The sequence below is a fragment of the Pelodiscus sinensis genome, chromosome 5, assembly GCF_052426305.1.
Source record: "Pelodiscus sinensis isolate ZL-2025 chromosome 5, ASM5242630v1, whole genome shotgun sequence".
NCBI lineage: Eukaryota > Metazoa > Chordata > Testudines > Trionychidae > Pelodiscus > Pelodiscus sinensis.
Window position 1 is genome coordinate 109,390,198 of NC_143056.1, and position 18,978 is coordinate 109,409,175.

At 41.6% G+C, this 18,978-nt stretch overlaps 1 protein-coding gene across 6 annotated transcripts in view; it reads right to left on the reverse strand.

Annotated features, from left to right (window-relative positions):
- Positions 1-1,750: 1,750 nt before the first annotated feature.
- Positions 1,751-18,978, reverse strand: part of TUB (TUB bipartite transcription factor) — a 107,437-nt gene continuing 90,209 nt past the window's right edge. For 3 of the 6 annotated variants that reach the window (XM_075928010.2, XM_006126330.5, XM_075928006.2), the window contains 8 exons: positions 18,673-18,744; positions 17,191-17,309; positions 15,640-15,831; positions 15,026-15,138; positions 11,822-11,936; positions 4,344-4,442; positions 3,772-3,943; positions 1,751-2,448 (listed from right to left, as the gene is read on the reverse strand). In XM_075928010.2, coding sequence (XP_075784125.2) covers positions 2,315-2,448; positions 3,772-3,943; positions 4,344-4,442; positions 11,822-11,936; positions 15,026-15,138; positions 15,640-15,831; positions 17,191-17,309; positions 18,673-18,744 — 1,016 coding nt within the window. In that variant the 3' untranslated portion in view covers positions 1,751-2,314. The remainder of the gene's footprint in view (positions 2,449-3,771; positions 3,944-4,343; positions 4,443-11,821; positions 11,937-15,025; positions 15,139-15,639; positions 15,832-17,190; positions 17,310-18,672; positions 18,745-18,978) is intronic. The other 3 variants (XM_075928011.2, XM_075928008.2, XM_075928009.2) reach the window with 1 other exon arrangement.

An 18,978-nucleotide genomic window follows, 5' to 3' on the forward strand; every position in this document is an offset into this window, starting at 1 on the left:
AACGGCAAGTCATAGTTGATTCCTGTTTATCATTCATTGTAGGAACTCACTGCTCATTGCTCTCCAATCAGGAGATTGTTCTGGTTTTGTACTACAAAGAAAATATTTCTTTTGCGAAAAGACAAAAGATGACGGGCAATCTCTGGCATAGTTTAGAACTTGTCAGATAGAATGGACTGGCATGAACACCTCTTCCCCCATCAAAGCCACAAGACCTCTCTCCATTGACTTCAATGGGATTTGAAATGGGTTTATTCCTCCTAAGACAGTCTTTCATATAGCACTGTAAATCCAACAACAATAATCCAATTGCAAGCACATTTGTCCACTGAAATGTCTTAGTATCTGGAAGCAGAAGCATGGAATAGACCATATTTCTCTTATTAGTTGAAACCATAAAGTCCAAATGGCACAACCTGTCCTATCCCCTACAACCACACAGGGACTGAAAGCAGATCTGATTTCATTTTCTCATATAATCTTTGGTTCTATAATGCAGATAGCCTATTAAAAATAAAAAGGGGAATTTTAATATGCACAGTATAAAACATTACTCCCATATTCACTGCTCTTCTGATAAACTGTTATGTGTTTGGAGTAATATTATTGTATGGTATTTTATGCATTGCTCACAGTCATTCCTTGATGACTTTTGAGATATATAGTGGAGAGCTTGTATTTTGAAATCATAGAATCATACAATACTAGAACTGGAAGGGACCTTGAGAGGTCATGAAGTCCAGTCCCCTGCCCTCACGGCAGGACCATGCACCGTCTAGACCATCCCTGACAGGTGTCTGTCTAACCTGCTTTTAAATATCTCTAGCGATGGAGATTCCACAACTTCCCTGGGCAATTTATTCCAGTGTTTCACCACCCTGAGAGGCAGGAAGTTTTTCCTAATGTCTGACCTAAACCTCCCTTGCTGCAATTTAAGCCCATTGCTTCTTATCCCATCATCAGAGGCCAAGGAGACCAATTCCCTCCTCCCCCTCTCCTCCCAGTGACATCCTTTTAGATACATGAAAACTGCTATTATGTCCCCTCTCAGTCTTCTCTTTCCTAAACTAAACAAATCCAATTCTTCCAGTCTTTCCTCATGGCTCATATTTTCTAGACCTTTCATAATTGTTGTTTATATCTCCCAGGTCTATCAGAAAAGTTTAAACAAAAGAAAAAATCCTATTTTAAGCTATTTGTGTGTCCTGAATTTGTCTGTAAGGTACACTGAATTTGCCTAGAAGAATTCACCTCAGTAGCTGGTGCTTTTAATTAAAATGTAAAATAGATTTGAATAGATATCAATGACTTTTACAATGAGAAATAAATATGAAAATTGTTTGTAACTGTAGATTTGACAAAATTCAATATCCAAAATCTAATCACAAGAGGCCAGATTAATGTAATATATTATCTCTACTACCTATCTCAGCCACTCACACAACTGGCTTAAAATAATGATGCATCTTTGTGAGGAACTCTTCATCCAAATATTTTATATCATTTGATACAAAATAAGTATCTGAATTGTTAGAGTGATCTACAAAGACCCAACATGCTGAACTGCTGGTATTCAGTCCCCCTTCAGCCCCCCATTCTAGAATTCCAATAGGTTTTCATTTGAAACAGAACTTAAAAGCAAATTGATGCTAAAACATAAAAAAATGACACTTTAGAATTCAAGTGACTTGTGCAACATTATTTTGTGCTTTCTACTTCTCCTTTTTCTCCTACTATAATTAAAACTCACCCTGCTCCTCCACATAAATAATAGCAACAAATCAAGTTCAGTCCAATATAGGCCTTCCGCCCTCAGGCTTGGTTTTATATTACACGAGGTCCTTGTCTGTTCAAAAAGTGCATCTTTTTTGGTGATCTTTTCTCCTGTCGGGCGATGTGAAGTTCAAAGTATTCCACACAATCTTGAGGTATGATCACAGCCTCTGAATACTTCTTAAACAGAAAAACTGACTTTTATTTTTTAGATCGCTTTTGTGGATTTAGAAAAGACACACCATTCGGAATGGTGTTTCTTGAGCCATGGCTCATCTCCATAACATAGCTTAGAATATCAGATAGGACTTTTATTTACAGAAACTTGATGCCACTTGCAGAAAAATATATAACAGATAAAACAATATTTCCTGAATGTCCTGAATGTTTTAAAGATTCCCATTATTTTCTCCCCAGCAATATGATGGTCCTTCAGAAAATGATTTTTCCCTGGCCTGTTTTGCATGAACCATAAATGATATCAATGTTGTTTTCCCTTGGGGCATACTGAGCAGTTGTGTGGAGACTCTACCACTTCCTTTTACTCACAAGCCAATTTGCTGTCAAAGCTGGAGAGGGCAATAGCAAAGGCTTGCAGTGCACACATTGGGTAGTTGTAGTCCATGGTGAATATATCCTCAGCCACACGGCCAAACTGCATCACTATATAGTCAGCTGCAATGAAAATCATAAAAGTGACAAGGAGTTATTTTTGTCTACAATGCCTATTAAATATACGTGTGCTCTATACCAACCCACTGCTCTCCCTCCCTCCCTCCCCCTCATGACGGATAGACTGAATGCTGCAACATGTATTCATACAAGCAGGCATGACTTCAATGGGGCTATTTGTATGAGGATAATTTGAACGAGGACAAGGCCTTCTGTGTGTTTTCTTTTAAAATGTTATTCAGGTAACTAATGGGTTTTTAAAAAGTCAGGCTTCTGGTCTCTTGCACTCATAAGCATGACATTCACCTCTGTGTAGAATACCTGGACAAGACTCATGCAGACATCATGCAGACATCGTGTGCTGATAACCTGCACAGGGGAGATTTTCATTCATACAAGACAGGATGTAATTCTGTTCTCATTAACATCAACCGAAACAAGTTCAGGCAGGCCGACAGGAAAAGAGGATTGGGACAAAAAGTGTGAGAGGGAGCAAGTAGGGGGGTAGCTTTTTGCTACTCTGAATGCACACACTTGACACAGAAACTCCGCCAGGGTAACTGTGCAGTGTGAAACTCAGCCTCACTCATGGCCTAAAGTGACATGCTGTGCTATGACCATGGTGAGGGGCTGTCACTGGTGTGCTCTGGGAGCCTTTCCTAATACTTGATCAAAGGTTTCAAACACCATACAGCTCTCGGAGGCTGACACTGCCAGTTCCCATGCATGAACTTCACAATGTTGTGGTTACCAAGCCTTCAACACCCTCACTCTCCTAGACAAGACACTGGTCTGATACATCTGTACCTTCCTTGGGTCATCTACACCTGTGGAAAGTGAGTGCATAATGCAGCTCATTCTGCTGCCTCCCCCAAGTGCTCCTATATGCCACACTGAGAACACAGCAGGGCCTGGAACGAGCCACAAATGGTGGGAATGGGAGTTCTCCAGCAAAGGATTAATGCAGTACTCTTGTGGAAAGGAGCATACTGGGGCAGTCCAGGGAATGGCACCATGCTGAATGCTACAGGAAATCCTGGGCTGCTGCCTAGTCCACAGGTAGCCCCAAGGAGGCTGCTCTAAATCAACACAGCCTGTTTTAATTTCACTGGGGACCTACCTGGCCTCTGCAGCAGCCCGGAATCCAGGGGGAGAAAGGTGGCACAAAGCAACTTTTACCCCTTCCCTGTACTTCAGTGAGCACAGCACAAAATCTGTACCAGAAGGTGTAAAACTTGATCTGACTTGTCAGCACGGAATCAGTGTCAGAGTATACACCAAACAAGCGTTGTGTTTGATCCGTTTAGCCAGGTGGGCTACACTTACGGTCATTGTCGTGAATAATTTGGAAGTTTTTCACCGAGGCTTGTGTGACTCGACCATGGAAATTTAGCACATAGGACTGGGTGTCATCATTCCAGACTGGAGTTTTGTTGTGCAGCTCAATGACGCTCTCTATATTTTTGTTCTGCCATCTTGCAAGAAGTGTTTCATGCTCCTGCATACATCACACATACAAACTTCAGGTTAGCACTCTCTGAGGGCAAAGGGGGTTAACAACTTCACCTGTACCTTCCTAATTGTCTCCCTTAACTTCCCATATCACAGTCCAAATAAAAACAAAACAAAGAAATGTAAAGTATTTTAATTGGAATTCAGCATCCAAATCCCATGAGCATCTTTGAAAATTCTAGCCCATAGCTGCCCTCTGATATGTATTATTCATTATTTGTAACATGGTAGTGTCTAGGAGCCCCACTCATAGACCAGTGCTGGGGGTTGTAAAAACACAGAATTAATCTCTAATATTCAACCTTTCAGAAGCAGAAACATAACGAAACTGGGTGAAAGAGGGCATCTTTAAATAATTTTAATTATTGAGAGACATTGTGACTTACATTACGTGGTCGGATAGAAACTCTTTCATGGTCCATATTCATTCCTGGTATGACCACACTCATTTTGCGAGGTCCTTTAAATCCCAAGACATTTGTTTCCTATAATTTTTTTGAGAAAAATATTTGTAATTCTTTTAAATCTTGGAAGTTAACTTCTTTAGCACAAAGGATAAAGCTGGGTCATCCACCCATTATTAGTTCACTCAAAACCCATCTGAAGTGCTTGCATCATCAATGCTAATAAACGCTTTGTCTTAAAAGTTCCGACAACAACAAAAAAATGGAAATGAAATAGTCTGCCATAAAGTTTCTCGTGACAAAGTATTTAGGACATGCTACATGAATGTAGGTAAAACTCATTCCCTGTTGAAACAGATATGAAATAACTAGTGATAACCACATATTCTGGTTATCACGATAAATTGCAGTTATAATTTCATAACCACTAAATGTGCACACACATCTTAATGGTCAGAGAGAAAGAGAAAGGGAGCTTAGTTACCTTTCATTCCACAGCCAGTACAAAAGCAATAGAGGAAGAGTTGCCAATGTTAGTATCTGTTAGTACTGATTTGATTTGTAAAGTCTTCAGATGTGTTAGACTTGGAGATGAGAATGGCAAAACAAACACACATGGTATCATGAAGGCAGGTTTTTTTAGTTACAGAGGCAGAGGTGATGGAGAAAAACACACTGATGCAGGGTATGTCCATGAAAAATATTGTATTTCATGTTAAATATAACTTTGCCCTATATCTACCCAGGTTTTAACGGTTCCCATTGCTGTCATATCCTAGTGTCTCTCAAAAGATAAGAACCAAAATCAAAACAGGCCACTAGTCTGACTTTGCTTTTCAGTTCCAACTTGTCCTCGGGTAGTTTGAGCTATGATCCCCACCCTCCCTATCTTCCAAGGGCAATAAACTGTGAAGGAGAGATTCTCCAATCACTCCACTGTGGTCTATCACTGTGCTACTGAAATCAGAGGCAAGCATTACCCTTCAGTTCATCTACCACAGTGAGACATCAGAAAATGCCAAGAACGTTGTCTACACTAGAACACGTGCAACTCAACTAGTGGGAATTTCCAAGGGACCCATGATTTTATTTGCCTCATTTTTGGGCACACAACTGGAAACACTAGGAAGGGGTTGATTTTTGATACAGGGCTGAGAGTGACTCCCCCTGGCAAACCAGAGCCCTTTCTGATGTGTCAAGTTGGGCTCCCAAAAATTAAGGTATGCCACATCTATAGACACTTTTGACAATGTCTGCCTAAAATTCCCACATGTAGATGAAGCCTTTGTCATACTCTAAATCTCGAAAATCACCTCTGTTATTTCAAAAAACATTCCAGGGAGCTTCCCCGTATCTTCCTACCAGTCCTGCAAAGGATTTTCAGCCATGCTGGATAATACATAAATGGATTTCTATGTCTCCAGAACAGTAACTGAAAGTTTTCTGCCAATTTTACAAAAAGCTTATGTCAAAATCTTTGACAGAGTTAAAAAAAAAAAAAAGTCATTTCAGCTGGTAATTTCTATTTGATACCTTTCTGACAGTGAGACCCAAACCAGAGCATTTGCCAAAAGCATTTGAAGTCCAGTAGGTGCTTAGATAATGTAGCATGAACCATGTTCTGTGAATGAGACTCGTGCCTATGCTTATCTTCCACTAATTATTGAAATTATTGGTTTTCTATTCAGCGTCTTGAGCACTTCTTTTCAAGCAGAAATTGTGTTATATGCAATCCATTGAGATACCAATGTGGCTGGAAACCATGAAAGCTGGAGTTAAACACTAATGCTGTGTCACATTACATTATCCCCCTGAAACGTCAGTACTACAACTCTGCAGACTTTCTGCTCAAAACTAAAATTAATGCTTTTGCTACATGAAAAGGGAACTGAGGGGAGGAAAGTACTGATTTCACACTGTAAATTATACCATTGATGAGTAAATCACTAAAAGGCTTTTATAAAAGCGTCTATCAATGGATGTCATCATTTTGCCAACATCAAGCTGCAACATTAAAATTCAGTTCTGCATAAACATGGAATATATAAATAAAGCAAGTAGGGAAGAAAAGGAACTTAAATTAACTTCCCAACATATCATCCAAATAAAGTCAATTTCCTGTATCTCCTCTCCCTCAGCTCCACCTAATATTTTTGTTATAAATATGTTTTTATTCCAGGGCCTTGACTAGTGCTATTTGAGGGACATAGAACAAAATCGGATCAGATCCAACTGTAACTCCATTTACATGGATGCAAAGGAGCTCAACAGAGGATCTGTGGCCCAGTTCTTCTGTGCCTGTCAATGCAATAACTCCAGTCACTTTACTGCAGCTAGACTGTGTTAAATCAGTTGAAGAACTGCCCCTGTGTATTTAGGTGATGGATTGTCTACTATTGGGTTGTTCCTGGGGAAGGTATAATGGTGATTTATGATTTTAATCAGTAGAGTGTAGAACTTTTCCGTGCTCTAGCTTTTAAAATAACATAGTTTACATGTGGATTATCACGTGTTTTGTTATAATGATCCAGGGTATGTCTACACTTTAGCACTAATTCGAAATAACTTAATTTGAATTAGTTAATTCGAACTAAGCTAATTTGAACTAGTGCATCTAGACCTAAAAACTAGTTCGAATTAGCATTTTGCTAATTTAAACTAGCATGTCTACATTGAGTGGACCCTGAACTGAGGTTAAGGATGGCCAGAAGCAGTGCCGGCAGGGCATCCCATTAGGACTTAGAGCGTGGAGCTGCTGTCTCAGGCTAGCCGAGGGCTGTGCTTAAAGGGACCCGACCCCCACCCCGGACAGACAGTTCTCAGGGGTTCCCCTCTCGCTTGTCTAACTCGATGAGGGACAGCAAAGCAGTCCTGGCTTGGAGTGCCCTGAATGCCCACACTCAGCATATCACAGCACTCGGCCATCAGCCTGGCTGCACTTGCCGCAGGCTGCCATCCGGGGGGGTGTCAATCAGAGGGCTGCAGGAGAGCTTCCACCGCGAGGAGCCCGCAGAGCCACCCCAGTCCTCCCCATCAGGGGCTCGTACCCCATTCCTCCCTCACCTCCTTCCACTTACCCCTCCCTAGCCCCCCTTCCTGATGTACAAAATAAAGGACACGTGTGTTCAAAAATAGAAACTGTCTTTATTGAACAAAACTCGGGGAGACTGGGAAAAGGAGGTGGGAGAGGGGAAGAGAGAGGGTGGGAGAGGGGAGGAGGAAACCTGGGAGGAGGGAGCTGGAAGGGGGAAGCCAGGGGAAGAAGAAGGAGGAGAAATATCAAACTATGGTACGCCATATCTTCAGTACTGTGTACAGATGTGATCTCCTCACCCCAGAAAAGATATTTTGGCCTTGAAAAAGGTTCAGAAAAGGGCAACTAAAATGATCAGGGGTTTGGAACAGGTCCCATATGAAGAGAGGCTAAAGAGACTGGGACTTTTCAGTTTAGAAAAGAGGAGAATGAGAGGGGATATGATAGAGGTCTATAAAATCATGAGTGGTGTGGAGAGGATGCATAAAGAAAAGTTCTTCATTAGTTCCCATAATAGAAGGACTAGAGGACACCAAATGAAATGAATGGGTAGCAGGCTTCAAACTAATAACAGAAAGTTCTTCTTCACAAAGCAAATAGTCAACCTGCGGAACTCCTTGCTGCAGGAGGCTGTGAAGGCTAGAACTAGAACAGAGTTTAAAGAGAAGTGAGATAAATTCATGGAGGTTGGGTCCATGGAGTGGTATTAGCCAGGGGGTAGAAATGGTGTCCCTGGCCTCTCTTTGTGGAAGGCTGGAGATGGATGGCACGAGACAAATGGCTTGTTCATTGTCTTCGGTCCATCCCCTCCAGGGTACCTAGTGTTGGCCGCTGTCAGCAGACAGGCTACTGGGCTAGATGGACCTTTGGTCTGACCCAGTACGGCCATTCTTATGTTTTTATGTTCTAAGCTCAGGGCTCAGGGTCGGGGTCTCACTTGACCACCTTGATTTTCATGCAAACCTGCTCCTGGGTGGCCAGGCTGGCAGCTATCCTGCCCTAGACGGCCACTTTCCTGTGCCTAGTGCGGAGGTCGTGGACATTGGAGGCTTCCCCCCAAACCTCGATGAGGTCCATGATGTCCGCACTAGACCAGGGGGGCGCCCGCCTCTTGTGGCCCTGGGCACGCTCCTGGGAGCTGCCAGCCTGGTCCCGGGAAGAGGCGGAGGGCTGGGTGGCAGCAGATGGCTGGCTCGTGCCGTGCCAGGTGCAAGGTCTGCTGGCTGGGTGCTGGCAGGCTTGCACCTGGCATGGGCACCGTAGCCAGACCGTACCCCTTTAAGGGCTCCGGGGCCGGGAGGGGGGCAGACGAGTTTCCCTGGTGGTGCCCAGAGTGGCCACCAGGGAAAGCTGGGGAGGGCTAGCCTCCCACTAGTTTGAATTAAGGGGCTACACACCCCTTAATTCGAACTAGCTAGTTCGAACTAGGCATTAGTCCTCGTAGAATGAGGTTTACCTAGTTCAAATTAAGCGCTCCGCTAGTTCGAATTAAGTTCGAACTAGCGGTTTGCCTGTGTAGCGCCTATGAAAGTTAATTTGAACTAACGACTGTTAGTTCCAATTAACTTTGTAGTGTAGACATACCCACAGATAATACTAAAATCCACGTTCCACACACCCCAACTCCTTCCATGCAAATAGTCCCATAGGGAATACAAAAATTGGAATGATGACAGCTACTGTCTTTCCTTGGTTTCATTTCTTCCTAGCTGGACTACATACACACACCAGTGACCAAAACTCTCGCAACATCAAAGCACACGAAGGTGTGCTCTCTACCTCACTATGCAAGCGACTGAGAGCCTAAGCAACAACCAGTGAAGTGAATGGGCATCTTTTCAAGGACTACAATGGAAACTGGATCTGTTTTTTTAATTATCTAAGCTCCCAGTTTCCAGAGTTGGGGGCAAGCTGACTTGTGGGCTATTCAGAACTTAAAGGAGTGCTGAGTGTGGCAAACAGTCTTGCTGCTAAGCTCATAGCCAGACCTCTGCCTCTCATTAAAATCTTATTTCAGATACATTTACAAAAGCACAGCTATTCTGAAATTGGCCTTTAGGTGCTGCTAGAGATTTATTAATCGGCTGTTTTGCTGTCACTATGAGAGTTTCAGTGGTGAATGCACAAACACTGAAAAAATCAGCATTTGCTCTTACTTCAGCCATAGTGCTGGGAACATAACACAGAGGGGAAATGCACAATTAGGGATTTCAGAGCACTTATCTCACAATTAATAATGATGTGATTGCCAGTTTTTTATTTTGCTTGGGTAAATGAGGCCTGCTGGTCAGATTCAGTATGTTGGCTGATGCTGGCATAGCTTTCTCCAGGAGACATGATCAATACTCTAGAACTGGAAGGGACCTCGAGAGGTCATCAAGCCCAGTCCCTTGCCCTCATGGCAGGACCCAGTACCATCTGACCATCCCTGATAGATGTCTATCTAACCTGCTCTTAAATATCTCCAGAGATGGAAATTCCACAACCTCTCTAGGCAACTTAATATGCATTAAGGAGGAATTGGGTGCATAGCAATCCTTTTCATATTGGACAGCTGATGCTTGTTACAGTAGGTAGTTTTTGGTCAAGGGAAACCCAAGGCTGGAATTAAAAAGGTCACTTTAGGATAAAGTCTTGGAAGCCGTCTGTGTGGTACTTTACCACACTGCATTTGTGCTGCAATCAGTTAACACAATAGGCAGTGTCATTAACCAAATCAAATGCAGATCTCCTTGTGTACTGTGGCCAGAATCATACTACATTTGCAAATCTCATAACTTTTTTCTGAAATACTAGAAGATCAATTAAACAAGTAGCTGTCTTAATTATGTAATTGTTATTTATAATGTGTGCGTAAGTTTTAAACATGCTGGTCTCTTAACAGGGACATAACAAACTCATTAATCTATTTTAGCCACACTCCCCAACAGTGGGTATGCTTTCCCCTCTTACTTTAGTTTTATGCGTGTAGGTACTAACTCCACTGAACATAGTAGGGGTTTTACCTGCAAGGTCAAAATAGCAGGTGATTACAAGCAAATGATGCAATGCTTCAATTTGCATATTTTAGAATATGATAAAGGTAATGCTGCAACAGTCAGTAAAAATAATTCACTAGACATGAAACTGAAGTCTAAATATAAACTGAAGTCAAATGCTTGGGTTTATGATTTGAAAGGTGCTGGCTGAAAATCTGAAACGACAGGCCTGAGGGGGCCCAACAACAGAGTGAAGGAGGGAGTGATGAGTTGGGAAAATGTATCTGCACGAAGACAGAACCAACCCCATGTCCCAATAAAAGAGCCATGTTAATGTTGGGAATATTACTGACACTGTTGCCTTGAGTCAGGCCCAAGGAAGTGGAGGAGCCCCTCTTTTTGGTTGTCATACGCTGTCGATCCTCCAGGTCATTCAGCGCACCACTCTTCCATCCAGACCAGTGAGGGTAACCTAGGCTAGCGGGTGAGCCACAAGAGTGGCCCTCCTTCATCTCAGTGGGTCGCAACACTGTCATAACCAAGATGGTTTCCCAGAACACGGTAGTTTTGCTAACTGCACTATGTACCCAGAATTTGTGAGCTGTGTCGACTGAACCATTGCAGGGCTTTGATTGGATGCAGAGAAAGCGCCTGCCTCTCAGAATAAATGTGTGCAATCAGCGCACACCTCACTTCACACGCCTTTGATTCAGTGCATGTCACTTCTATAACACCGGTAGGAAAGAAACCTATGTGGATGAACACGAGCGGAATCTGGCACCCCTGTGCATGGGCAATGGTAAACAAAACGTCTTGTGGGCCACACATAGAACCTCAAGGGGCCACAGGTTGCCCACCACTGCTCCAGACAGATTGTTTCTTATAGCCTGAGGCTCAGCCACTTGAACTGCAGGGGTAGGAGTTGGTGTGGCTAGCTGGGCCCCATCATACTGAAGCCAGAGGTAGGAGAAGGTTGGATGTGCCTGCTTCCTTCAGCGGGAGACATTTGCTCCCTCTTACTCTCTGAGGGATAATTTTAGACCTACATGCCCAGCTCCTGTGAACTCTGGTGGATCACACCAACCATCTCCAATCTTGTCCCCGCAGTCAAAGTTCCCACTGAGAGAGGCCTTTCCCAGAAGTTGCATACAGGGGTGTAAAGCATTCTATCTCCATAGTACCATAGCTCTGAGGTCTTATGAATGGAGATGGGAGAGGAGTGGCTGTCAGATGGCAATCTGGCTGGAGATGAGGCATATAGGTGGATACGTTTCTTACCTCTACTTCCTGCTAAATTCCCTGGTCTTCCAGAGACACAAAACTGGGAGTCTGAGTTGCTCAGGGAGTAAATACTGACTTACACCAGCGCAAGCAAGAAGAAAACCAGGTTCAAGGTTTTGGGAACAGTTTCCCACTCCTTGCAGTCTTGGTAAGTGAGCATTACTTACATAGCAAATAGCAGCTAGCTCCTGACGCAGGTTACTTGCTTCTAGGGTTGATGTTGTTTTCATTGGATTTATTCCATTGTCATATACCGTAAACTTAGTTCCCATAAGATTTGATCTATTGAAAAACAGAAAGACAAATTACTTTTCTCCACAAGAGACTCTGAATTATCTAGTCCCTTATCATATTAGAGCCTCAAGTGGTAAAAACCCATCATATTCAAATAACTGTAAATAAAGGGGCCATCTGAAATCCTAAATATACACACACCTCTGGGAGGCAGGATATTATAAGATGCATGTTATAGGGACTGACTCTCTTATTGCTGGGAGAATCAAGAAGTAATACATCAGCTAGAAAATAATCTGTACACGTCCAGTTAATCTACAGTGCCATTTTCAATATATATCATCTGTCAAAAAGAGTTAAATAATTTGACTATCATATATGGTGCTTAAGACGCTCATGAGGCTGAGTTGGGAACTTCTGTTGGGTTAGTTGGTATTTTAGTTGGACTTTTTTTTAAAGCTCTATCAAAGGTGCCTACAACAACAGATAGGTATTTTTCTGTATATTTTTGTAGAAATCTAAAGACATAAATAACAAAAATATGTGTGTGCAGTAACATATATAATTCATGAGAAAGCTGTGCAATAAAACGTATTTACTCCACCATGAGCCACTTAATTATTCACATCAGGTTTGACATAAGTCTGGAAATAAAAGGATTGCCACCAAGGGATGAACATGTTTCAACATCTTCCGACTGTTCAAGTAAAACCAGCCAACTAACTAGCCAGAACAAAAGAAACAAAAACAAAAGAAACAAAAATATGCTGTCCTCTCGGTCACAACTCGGGAAGCTGTGGCTCTGGGCGAGCACCCTAACTGCCTCCCCCTAAAGTCTGGCTTCCTTTGAAGAACAAACTTTCCAGTATCTCAATTTCTCTTAGAATTGGTAAAAACATTTTTAAAAAAGTATAATACTGCATCCAATTTTTAGTCATTAGTGCTAATAGACAGCAGATAATGTTTTTTTCACTGACATCGTCATCAACAACCATAGGCTCAACGGCCATTGGTGTCCGATGCCTCCCTCACTATTTCCTTCCATCTTTCCCTGTCCAGTGTGGAGTGGCTTAAATTCTGTAGACTAGCTCTGCACAAATCTACTATATCATCTACCCATTCTCTGTGGGGTCTGCCTCTCCTATTCGAACCATCTATTATGTCGAATACCAGGGTCTTAACTTTTCACTCGTCGTTCATTCTGCAGATATGCCCGAATAGCTGCAACTTCCATTGTATAACCTTCTGTAGTAGGTTCTCTTTCGGCTGTATCTTCCTATATAATTCCTCATTGGTGAACTTCTGCATCCATCCTATTCTCAGGATCTTTTCATAACAACTCCTCTCGAATGCCAATATCCTTCTCTTTGAATCTTTAGTTATCACCCATGTCTCACATCCGTACAACATGCTGCTAAATACACACGTTTTCAAGACACTCAGCTTCATTCCTAAGCTAATCGCTTTACTTTTCCAGATCTTATCCATCGCCTTCAAACTCGCTCTTGCTTTCGCTATTCTAGATGCTATTTCCTTCTTACAGTCTAGATCATACGTCACTGTGGGTATGTCTACACTACCACCCTAGTTTGAACTAGGGTGGTAATGTAGGCATACCGCACTTGCAAATGAAGCCCGGGATTTGAATTTCCCGGGCTTCATTTGCATAAGCCGGCCGGCGCCATTTTTAAATGCCGGCCACACCAACTCCTACCCCTGCAGTTCAAGTAGCTACACGCGGCACGGGCTAGATAGTTCGAACTAGCAAGCCATTCCGAACTATCTGTACGCCTCGTGGAACGTGGAACGGGGTTCGAACAAGCCGGCATTTAAAAATGGCGCCGGCCGGCTTATGCAAATGAAGCCCGGGAAATTCAAATCCCGGGCTTCATTTGCAAGTGCGGTATGCCTACATTACCCCGCTAGTTCGAACTAGCCCGGTAGTGTAGACATACCCATAGTGTGTAAATAATTTTTTAACAAAATCAGTTTTCCCCCTTTTATATAAAAGTCCTAAAAATGTGTGTGAAAATATAATTTGAACATTATTAATTATTACTATTGTGTATCTATTGTATAGTAGTAGAAGCCAAATATCTGAGCCATTTGCCCTAGGTACTATAGGCACACATAATATAATATAATATATAATATATAATTTATAATCCAAGCAAAAAATGAGACGTAAGTGTATATTAACAATACAAGACAAGAGGGGACAGGCAGCACACGGTTTTATAAAAATTACTCCACTTGTAAATAAATGCAGTTTAAGACTTTTATTAAAGGGCAGGAAGCCAGGGCTAAAATTTTCAAAAGGAGCTAAAGAGCAGATTTTCAATTATACTCAAAGCAATGGGAGTTGGGTGCCTAATGTGCTTAGATGCTTTTGAAAATCCCCTTAAGGACCTAAATAGCTTCAAAAAATGGCTCTTAAGCATTCCCCATTAACTTGAAATAAGATTTAGGATCCTATATACCTAAATCACTTTTTAAAATGGTAAATGGGACTTAGGTACTTTTGAAAATTTTACCCAGCACCTAGAGTCACATGATATAACCAAGGGCATGTCTACACTTGCACCCTAGTTCGAACTAGGGATGCCAATTCAAGCATTTGAAATTACTAATGAAGTGGGAATTTAAATATCCCGCGCTTCATTAGGAAGATCTCACCGGTGCGTTACTCCGAATGCCAGCTGTTCCAAAAGTGAAAGTGCACACAGGGACGCATTAGTTCGAACCAAACCCCTTGGTTCAAACTAACGTTCCTCCTCAAAAAATTAGGAGTAATGTTAGTTCAAACCAAGGGGTTTGGTTCGAACTAATGCGTCCCGGAGTGCACTTTCACTTTCAGGACAGCTGGCATTTGGAGTAATGTGCCAGCGAGACCATGCTAATGAAGCGCGGGATATTTAAATCCCCACTTCATTAGCATTTTCAAATGCCTACATTTGCATCCCTAGTTTGAACTGGGGTGCAAGTGTAGACATATCCCAAGACTTTAAGAGTCACTCCTCTGTTTAATTTATAGGGACCATCATTGCAAAGACACTGAACATTCTGTTCAGAAAATGTATATTCCTTCCTTCTTTCCCTCTCTCTCTCTCTCTCTCTCATATGCTTAAAATGTTTACCTTAGTTTTCCAATGAAACTCTCTCCACCTCGAGACAGATCAGTAGGGTCTATAGAGATGAGGTAATTAGAAGTTTTGCTCTTCTTTCGCTTCCTTCCAGCTAATAGAAATACCTAAGGAATGCAGAAAATGTCACATTCTAGAATGTCACAGAATGTGTAACACCCCATCCACCAAATAAATGGACAACATTCCTTAGGTTTAACATCATCAGCAGAAACAGTCACCTGAGACTTAGCAAAAATGGGTAAAAGCCAGCAAGGCACCGTGACTGCTTCTTCAATCCATTATTTATGGTTTAAATAATTAAACCTGATATGCTTTCTTAAATGTTTAATTCTAACTTGTACTGGCTCCTCAAAAGGAAGTGAAAATAGAAGCCTTTAAGTCTCAAAGGACAAGGAGTCTCAATTGCTAATGATTTTAGCTGCCAGACATGGAACTTAAGACCAAATAGTAAGATAAAGAATGGGAAAGTAAATATAATGTGGCAATGCACAGCATAGTACCAAACTCTCAGTTGAAGAAAATGTGTCATTCTATCAGCCACATAAAAATTCTGATTGTTTTAAATTCAGGTGCAACGGATATGTCATCCAGGAATATTTTATGACCTTTTTACCATCCTCCCTTTCCAAGTGGAGGTAATAGGTAGGGTACATTCCTCGGTCCATTCCTTTCTTGTCTCTTGTGATTCGGCATTTCACAGTGATGCCCTGGGGAGCGGGTCTCACGGCAAACTCCTCCAAATCATCAACATCTACAACAGGCTCATTTGTGGAAGGGCTGGGAGCTGAGGCTGCCTCCTAGAAGAGGAAGAAAGATCACTTCATGTTTAATTTATAATGACAAAGGAAAGACTGAAAATGCAGGATTTTAAAGAAACATGCCAGGAGCTACACTGCAGCAACAGCTTTTCTTTAACAAAAATTAGGGTGGCAATAGTATATCACATTGCCTTCTTTCTGTTCTGGTCTCCTTACACCTTTCAGATGCTGCAAAGGGGTAGAATGTGGATGCAAATGATCAGAATCTTCTTCCCCCTACCCCAGTGCAAAACTGATAGAACAGTCTCCTATGCCAACTGCACAGGACACATACTGGTAAAAAGGAATCAATGAAATCTCAGGCCATTTCACCCATCCCTTATTTTTGGAGATGTTCTTCTGCTCAACTTTTTCATTACTTGCTTGTCTGAATCCTGATATATATCACAGCAACTCTTTCTCTCAAGATGTGAAAAAAAATGTCCCTGTTAAAAACACTGTCTAGAAAGAAAATACAGGACTATGTAGCACTTAAAAGACTAACAAGATGGTTTATTAGATGATGAGCTTTCGTGGGCCAGACCCACTTCCTCAGATCAAATAGTGGAAGAAAATAGTCACAACCATATATACCAAAGGACACAATTAAAAAAATGAACACATATGAAAAGGACAAATCACATTTCAGAACAGAAGGGGAATGCGAGGGGGGGGGAGTGAGGGGAAGGTAAATGTCTGTGAGCTAATGGTATTAGAGGTGATAATTGGGGAAGCTATCTTTGTAATGGGTAAGATAGTTAGCGTCTTTGTTGAGACCGACGCATAGAGTGTTGAATTTTAGCATGAATGACAGTTTCTTGCCATTTCAACCAGAAAGGACACTGTCTCAACAACTTAATTACCTGCATCCTGCTGCAGAAGCCTTTTAAATCTGCACTTGAAAGGGAATCCTCTGAACTGTCATTCATGCTAAAATTCGACACTCTATGCATCGGTCTCAACAAAGACGCTAACTATCTTACCCATTACAAAGATAGCTTCCCCAATTATCACCTCTAATACCATTAGCTCACAGACATTTACCTTTTCCCACCTCTAATACCATTAGCTCACAGACATTTACCTTCCCCCCCCCCCCCCCCCCGCATTTCCCTTCTGTTCTGAAATGTGATTTGTCCTTTTCATATGTGTTCATTTTTTTAATTGTATCCTTTGGTATATATGGTTGTGACTATTTTCTTCCACTATTTGATCTGAGGAAGTGGGTCTGGCCCACGAAAGCTCATCATCTAATAAACCATCTTGTTAGTCTTTAAAGTGCTACATAGTCCAGTATTTTGTCTAGAAAGAAATGACACAGTTCATATTAATCTACAGGCAACGCTTTTGCCTTCTAACCTTGTTTGATTTCTTGCTTGTTGCAGAGCCAGGTCGAGTGTTGCTGTTTAACTGGGAGGAACTTGAGCTGTCTTCGTCATCCTCATCCTCTTCATCAAAATTCATGCTGCTTGAAATGCCTGAGGAGTAAGCAAACAGGTTTATATGAAATGTGAAAAGACTAAAGCTGTACAGACCTGTCTGCAGAATACAAACTATGATTAGTATTTCTTCAATTATTACACCTAGAAGACCCAGGTCAGATTGGGATCCCAGTGTGCTAGACACTGTACAAACATATAGTAAGAGGGAACTCCTGCCCTGAGAAGCTTTACAATCTAAACAAACAAAACATACAAAAGGTGAGAGGAAAGGAAGTGTCTTCTTCCCATTTTCAGAGAGTGAGTGATTTACCCAAGAACATACAGAGCCAGGAACTGAATCCTAATCTCTTGAGTTGAGTGCTTTAAATCCGAGATCATAAAAGCACAAATCCCACAATTGTATTGGTGAGGGCAGCCCCTTGCTTTGGGACCTAAATAACTGGAAGATGCACCTCACCTTGGTAAGATTTAATAATTAGCTATTCCTAAGGTCCTATTTAATTTGTTCTATTACAGAATTTTCAGGTCCCACAATATTAGGCTTCTGCCACAATTTTGATTTTAATTCGCGTATGTCACATTATCCACAATTTTGCATAGATGTTGAGGTTTGAAACACACACTTTTCCCCTGTTAATACTATTTATCCAAGCTGATGGCATGTGGGGCTTAGGCTCTCAACCCTGCGCAGGGTAGGGGTTCCTGCTGTCAGTCCTACACATTAATGGGTGTAATACAGTTTCAGCAAAATGTCTGGTTATCAAAAAAATTAGCAGACACAAAATAACACTTGAATGTTAGTATTGTTCCAGCAAATTATTCTTAAACAAATAGGTCTTCTTTGTCTCTTCCAGATTACCACAATTAATAAAAGTCCATTATTACTTTTGTGATTTTTTTTTTATGTTTTGTCCACAATGCTGCCACAATTATTTGACAATAATCCTGCAATTAAGGTAGGGCCTTAGCTATTTCTGTATGATATCCTAAGGGCTGCTCTTGACGTAAGAAAAAAAACATAAAATTAAACTCTGTTTTTATGTATGTGTTTGTATGCAAAAATCAGATCCGTACAGAGGGAATGCCTTAGATCACTGATCCATTTCACAAGCAGAAGGTCTTGGTAGGTGGGGGGGGAGAGTCTAGGAAGTTTAGTGGGCCTGGTTTTCCCAGAGAGTTTTACGTAGATGAAGCCACCTTTCAGTTTTGGTCCAAATCTGAAATTACAGCTTGATTATACAATATGTTCCAAAAATATTAGTTGTTTTCCATAATTTTGGTGAAGAATTTCCACGATCGTTAATTCAAATGCTGAAGAGTAAACAGGACGATACAAAACAAAGATCCTTGAAGCCAAACAAAGAGTAGAGCAGGGTTAACTTCTTCCTTCTGTACTTACCTGGCACATGATCCAGGGCCACAAGACTGGATTGGGAGGTGGAAGTGGACCAGGATGTATTTGCATGGGGATCTGGGAAAGGAAAAAATCCATGGTCTTGGTTCTGTAAACCCTTAATCACATGAACAATCCTTACTTAACGAGAGGACAGACACAAGGCCCCACACAGCAAGCAGTATGGACTTGCTGCTCTCATTTCTGCTACCATAACTCTCAGATAGTCTCCTTTATAAAAGCCACCCCTGATTGAAGATTCAAATTTATCTTTGGCCCATGGTATCTGGTGTTGCCTCCCATTCAGTATCT